The sequence below is a fragment of the Oreochromis niloticus genome, linkage group LG4, assembly GCF_001858045.2.
Source record: "Oreochromis niloticus isolate F11D_XX linkage group LG4, O_niloticus_UMD_NMBU, whole genome shotgun sequence".
Lineage (NCBI taxonomy): Eukaryota > Metazoa > Chordata > Actinopteri > Cichliformes > Cichlidae > Oreochromis > Oreochromis niloticus.
The window spans coordinates 14457536-14464786 of NC_031969.2; the positions used below are offsets into that span (position 1 = coordinate 14457536).

The following is a 7251-nucleotide window of genomic DNA, read 5'->3' on the forward strand; positions in this document are numbered from 1 at the left end:
TCTTATAGTGTCAGTTTACTGGGCTGGTAAGGACAGCACATTTCTTCTGCAAACATTATGAAATGTTTGAAATAAAGAAGCTAATTATGTTTTTGTCTGTAGGTACTGAGGGTCAAACACTGACTGAGTCTGAACACGTAATTAAAAGGCCTGGAGAATCACACAGACTGACCTGTACATACTCAGGGTTCAGTGATGATATTCATGCTGCTTGGATCAGACAGGCTGCTGGAAAAGGACTGGAGTGGATTGCCTTCATCTGGGGTGACAGTAGTGGCATCTACTACTCTCAGTCATTCAGAGACAGATTTACCATCTCCAGAGACAACAGCAGAAAGCAGGTGTATCTGCAGATGAACAGCCTGACAACTGAGGATTCTGCTGTTTATTATTGTGCTCGAGAGTCACAGTGACAGAAGAGGAAGAAACTCTGTACAAAAACTTAACATATAAAAAAAAAAATTAAAATTTGCAAAATTTGCTTTCTGCAATTCACCTTTACACATTAATACACATCAACACACTGACAGAAACATTATCCTCATCTGTACTTTATCTAAATGTTTTAAATTTCATCAGTGATATTAAAAAGGTCAAACAATCTCTGAGCTAGTGTTGTGAATTACATTGTTTTGTGTATGCACCAAAGAATTTTTGCACCACGACTGCAATCTCTAACTATTAGTGACAGGAGAACTCATATCACTATAATAATTTGTCATTGCCAGTCTGTATCCAAAGGAAACTTCCTCACAGACTCTTATAAAGAGTGATGTTAGTGCTGTGAACAGAAGAAGCTCCCATCAGTTCACCTGTAGCTGTGCTGATGCTGTTGGTTGCTGAATCCTGGGAGTCTGACTGAGGTAGTGACACTGCTATTACATTTCTCCAAAACACGTGCTGTAAATACTAAATGATTTCCCCTTGCTCCTTGAAACATTTATTTTATTACTCATCAATTTATCAGTGACATATTTCAGGGTATTTAAATAGTCATCTGCAGTTCAAAACGCAGTATAGACACTTATTATGCTGGGCACATAAAAACATTTATAAACTCTAACATTACACAGCATTTATTTGTGTTTCCAAACTATTTAACTTGACAGGTATTGATGGTCAGACTCTGACAGAATCTGAACCAGTCATTCAAATCTCACAGACTGATCTGTACAGGCTCTGGATTCTTATTCAGAGACTACCCTATGAACAGGCTGCCTTTATAAACACAGGAAGTTCTTATATCTATTACTTCCAGTTAATCAAACGTATATTCAAATCAACAAAGATGACCCACTTTAATAATGATAATAATAATAATAATAATAAAAATGAAATCTAAACTCTTTTTCTTTTTATTATTGTGCTCCAGAGCCACAGTGACACATGAGGAATAAATGTTGTCCAAGTACATGGAAAACTTGCTTTCTGCAGTTTACATCAACATAAATTAATTCATTGCTGTTCAACATCAACAACATTGTGAAGAAACACGATCTGTAATGCATTAATCAGCATTAGTTGAGTTCAGACTAAATAGAATTAATTTTGTTATTTTTATTATATATATTTTGTTCCACCATAGTATGTACAATAAATCACACAGATACAGTCAGGTGGTGAATTACAAAATTTTTGTAGTACACAGAGATGATTAAAAAACAAATCATATGATATTAATATATAAGTATAATGTTTATGAATACCTGAATTTATAAAAATAATAATATATAAGAACTGCCTTTCAGCAGTGTCAGTGCTGCATATATCAGCCCTTTAGTATCAAAACACTAAATTACAGTTATTTGCTTGCATTAATAAAGAGAAAAAATTCAAGCATTTTTGATATGCTGTTTAGAGATGGTGGTGACTCTCAAAGTAGAGCCAATAACAACCAAATGAGAATCGATAAGTAATATCAATGATGGAATCAGCGTTGATAAATTCTTATCATTTCCCATTCCTGGTCTGACCAATCGATATTTCTCTAATAATCTATCAGTGTTTCTATATGGAAAGGAAGCCTCACCCAGACTGAGATAAAAACTTGATTTATTGCTGCTGGTTGCAACAAAAAACAAGAAGCTGATCACTTTCAGTATCAACATGTTCTCTTTAGCTCTACGGCTGCTGGCTGCTGGATCCTGTGAGTCTCACTGAACAGAAACACTGACAGCATGGACACTACACACTGTTACTTTTGTAAGAATTGTATTCATCATGTTTTCTCCACAGGTGTGACTGATCAGTTAGTACAATATTCCTATAAAGAGGCACCAGTGCGATCTACAGTCCACCAAAAACCTGTGCAGATACTCTCAGATCAATAGACCAACAATTTCTCATTAAAAACAAAGTAGCATTTATATATGAGATATTTACATATGATAAAGAAAAAAAATCCAAAGGTGCTTAGAATAAGTATGTACTTCATAATTAAGAAGTCTGGTAAATATGCTTTGCATTTTAATCAATGGGATTGATACAAGGTGATGCACTTGCAGACGGATATGTCTGCAGTGTGCACAGACGAATACCAGAGCACTGTGCTGTGTGTTACTGTGCCAGATACACACACAACGGCCGGGATAAATATGCACATACAAATGCACGCTAAAAGGTGAGTAGCTGACTTTGCAGTGTTTGATTTTCTGATTAAACTTTTTGTCAAACATGTTAGAAAATATTTTTACATTTCTACAAGAAATCTAAAAGTTTAAAATACTGAAATGGAACATGAATGAATCATATCATCATATCTTTTTCTTACTACTCAATGCCACAGTGCAATCTGTTTTCTCTTATAATGTACCAGAATCCATCTGTATGCAAATCAAACTTCCTCACAGGCTGATATAAAGTCTGATATCATGCTGTCAGTCACAGAATAAGATGAGAAGCTCCCATCAGATCATATTTAGTACCAACATGTTCTCTTTAGCTCTGCTGCTGGCTGCTGGATCCTGTGAGTCTCACTGAACAGCAATAATATGATCACAGCACACTGATTCTTACTGTTACTACATTCAACATGTTTTCTCCACAGGTGTGAAGTGTGAACAGCTGACACAGCCAGCCTCTGTGATTGTGGAGCCAGGTCAGCATCTGACCATCACCTGTCAGGTCTCTTACTTTCTTGACTGGTACACAGTTTGGATCCGACAGCCTGCAGGGAAAGGACTGGAGTGGATTGGGATGAAACATACTGGGGACTCTCACTATAAAGATTCACTGAAGAACAAATTCAGCATTGACTTAGACACTTCAAGCAACACAGTAACTTTAAATTGACAGAATATGCAGCCTGAAGACACTGCTGTGTATTACTGTGCCAGAGAGTCACAGTGACACAAAACATCAGCAGACCTGAATAAAAACCTCTCAGTGCATGAACACATTTGTATTATGAAGCCACCAGAGGACGAGCTCTAAGACCAATAATAATTTTAAGGTGTGTTAAGGAAAAAAGGGGAATTGTTTTAAGGGGTCGCTATTCTTGATAGAGGGAGTGTTAGACAGAAATATTAATCGCAGCAGTTCAGCACCAGTTTACCATCTCCAGAGAAAACAGCAGAAAGCAGCTGAATCTGCAGATGACATCAGAGGATTCTGCTGTTTATTGCTTTCTTCAAGAGTCATCGTGACACCGTGAAATCTAAATCATAAACATCATAATGCCAAGATCAAATAATCTAATTATGTATTCTTGTTTTTGCTTGTCTGTGGGCAGACACCCTGTTGTTCCTTATTCTGTCAGTGGTGTTTGGTTACTTTTTTATATAATTGTTTTTTGTATGGAAAACCCTTTTTGATATGTTCATCATTCACCATGCTGAGGATTAGTTTTATTGGACTTTAGTTTTGTTTTATGGAGTTTTGGATGCCTCATAAAATGTTTACTGCTCTATTTCCTGTTTTTAAGCAACAGCTGATGTTGTAGTGAATCCACTTCCATCAACATGAGCTTTAACAGTAAAGAGTCATAATGTTCCTATTGTTAATTACTGTATTACTTTATGGTGCACACATTTAATAATGAATATATATGTAGTTTTTTGCTGATGTATCAGAAATAAATTGGTATATAAAATTTGAGAGAAAAATGTTCTTTATTAAGTAACAAATAATGATAATCATTTGTAAATAAATATAATATTTGCTTAAATATTTAATTATAAGTGGTGTGCAGATGTTTGTATGAGATGAAGTGTATTTCTCTTTAAGGAGGAGTTTATGCAAATTCAGATCTTTACACATGTGTTGCCAAATATAACAAAGGGACTGCAAGATTGGTTTTCATGACTGTAGACTGAGCAGAGAGACATGACTTTTACAATGAACTGTCCTGGCTTTATGTTAGTTTTTTTTATAGTGTCAGTTTACTGGGCTGGTAAGGACAGCACATTTCTCTGCAAACAATAAGATATGTTTGAAATAAAGAAGCTAATCATGTTTTTGTCTGTAGGTACTGACAGTCAAACACTGACTGAGTCTGAATCAGTGATTAAAAGGCCCGGAGACTCCCACAGACTGACCTGTACATACTCAGGGTTCAGCAGTGATATTCATGCTGCTTGGCTCAGACAGGCTGCTGGAAAAGGACTGGAGTGGATTGCTGGGCTCCACAGTGATAGCAACCATATCCGGTACTCTCAGTCAGTCAGAGGCCGCTTCACCATCTCCAGAGACAACAGCAGAAAGCAGGTGTATCTGCAGATGAACAGCTTGACGACTGAAGATTCAGCTGTTTATTATTGTGCTCGAGAGCCACAGTGACACAAACCATCAGCAGAGCTGAACAAAAACCTCTCAGTGCCTGAACAGTTATAACATGAAACACCCAGAGGAGGAGCTCTAAGACCATGAATGAATTGTAGATTATTTTTATTCAGTTATATTATACGACTTTTAGTGTCTTTACTGTTCATGATATCGTCAGTTTAAATTATGCCCCATGAATTAAAAGGTGTTGAAAAGAGGAGGAGACAATGCAAGACTGTTATCTTTACTGTCTTCATATATGTCGCAGCACAAAACACAAAGACTCAACATACACTCTGCAGACTGGACAACAACTGTTACAATGATCAGACCTTTTTATTTAGCATTTTTTCTTTTTCTGTTTAATTTCTCAGCTGGTAAGAGCAAACGAATTAATTGGACAAATAAAACTATGTGAAGAAAATTTGATTACACTAATGAACTTTTAACACTTTTTAGGTACTGAAGGTCAAACACTGACTGAGTCTGAACCAGTGATTAAAAGGCCTGGAGACTCCCACAGACTGACCTGTACATACTCAGGATTTGGTGGCGATATTTTTGCTGCTTGGATCAGACAGGCTGCTGGAAAAGGACTGGAGTGGATCTCTTTGATCTACAGTAGTAGTAGCAGCATCTACTACTCTCAGTCATTCAGAGGAAACAGCAGAAAGCAGCTGTATCTGCAGATGAGCAGCTTCACCAGTGAGGATTCAGCTGTTTATTATTGTGCTCGAGAGTCACAGTGACACAAGAGGAAGAAACTCTGTACAAAAACTCAGCCAAGTCGGAATTTGCTTTCCACCATTCAAAGCATGTCCAGCACATTTAAGCAACAACAAGAACAACAAAAAATCAAACAGCTTTATCAAGAACTTTGAATATTAAATATTCTGTTTTCCTATTTTCACGTGTAAATATTAAAATTTATGATTGTGTTAAAAGCTTTCAGTGAATAATAAAAAAAAAACTCTGAAAAATGTAAGTCTTTCAAAACTTCATCTGCTTTATACACACATCGGTACACAAAAAAACTTCTATCCAGACTAACATAAAGACTTTATATAAGACACTTGGTTGCAACAGAAGGAGAGAAGCTCCCTGCAGAAAACTGTAGCTCTGCTGCTGCTGGATGTTGTGAGTCTCATTGAACACAAACACTGACAGCAGTATCACAGCACACTGACTGTAACTGTTACACAATCATATTGTAAAGTCTGAACAGCTGCACAACCAACACATCAAAAGCAACACACACTTATTCAACTGTCTCATGTCCAGTGTTGGGACTAACGCGTTATTAAGTAACGCGTTACAGTAACTACGTTATTATTGTGGTAACGAGCACGGTAACTAGTTATTATGCCAAAACCAGGAACGCGTTACTCGTTACTGGGATTTAGATAGGCTCGTTACTCGTTACTTCGTGTGGTGGATATCACGGAGCTTCCACAGATTCAATAACATTAGCAAGTGGTGGAAGCCAGCAGGTGGATGAAGGAAAAGGGAGACAAGAGGAGAGACCCGAAGCGGCCGCCGGTCCGCGTGTCAGGTGAACTGAACTTCAGGTAAGAAGTTATGACCTGCAGTCTATCTGAGTCAGATATAAACCAAGTTTAGGTGGAGTTTATTTTCGGTATGCTGACATTTTCGTACTGCGTGCTAGCTAGCATGACGGAGTTTCTATACAGCTGGGTGGGTGCTATGTTACTGATGTTGAACTTTATTTTATTCATACGGTTAATTATTAGAGTTGCCAACCGTCCCCTAAAAAACAGAATCGTCTCGTATTCAGAGAAAATATTACGCGTTTCGTACTGAGGTGAAAAGGAACACAGTTTGTCCCGGACTTCAGCTACAATGAAAAAGACACAAAGCTGAAGCTGCACAGCTGCCTCTTCTTCTCTCATTCTCTCCAGTTTCTACTTCAATCACGAAACTGATCAATGATCAGCTGATTGGCTTTTCTCTCTTGTTTATTTATCCCCCATTTTGCGCCAGAACGAGGAAACCAGCGGATGTCGCGTTAAACAACAGCAGCACGTTTAAGCTTGATCAGCTGTTGTTAGAATTTATTTAATATTAATTTCTAGTATCAGCTGATGTTTGCTGGAGCCACAGCTGTAAAGCTGCTGGTCATGATATCGGTTTGGTTATCTGGTGAGAGGGAAACATGCAGATGAAACCAGGAGATGTCCTTACTGAATCATCAGAGCTGAACAGGTGATGTAGAAACAGGTTTACCTTTTAGGTGACATGAATGAGTTGAAGGGAAGTTATGAACTGTTTCTGAGAGACAAATAACACCAGGATCCTTTTCTAAGTAGCTGACAGCTGGTAACTGTGCAGGGGCGGGTCTAGCAAAGTGTTGCCAGGGGGCCAGGTAGGGCATTAACAGGGAAAGGGGGGCACAAGGAAATACTTTTCTTTATTATTCTCATTTAAAATGTCTCGCTTTAAAAAAAATAATTATCTGAGTCTTACAACAAA

General features: G+C 37.6%; 1 gene segment (V, D, J or C); it reads left to right on the forward strand.

Annotated features, from left to right (window-relative positions):
* Nucleotides 1-2928: 2928 nt before the first annotated feature.
* Nucleotides 2929-3331, forward strand: LOC109201980 (immunoglobulin heavy variable 4-34-like). The segment is given in 2 exon segments: nucleotides 2929-2965; nucleotides 3047-3331. Coding segments are annotated over 2 exon segments (282 nt in total).
* Nucleotides 3332-7251: the final 3920 nt, after the last annotated feature.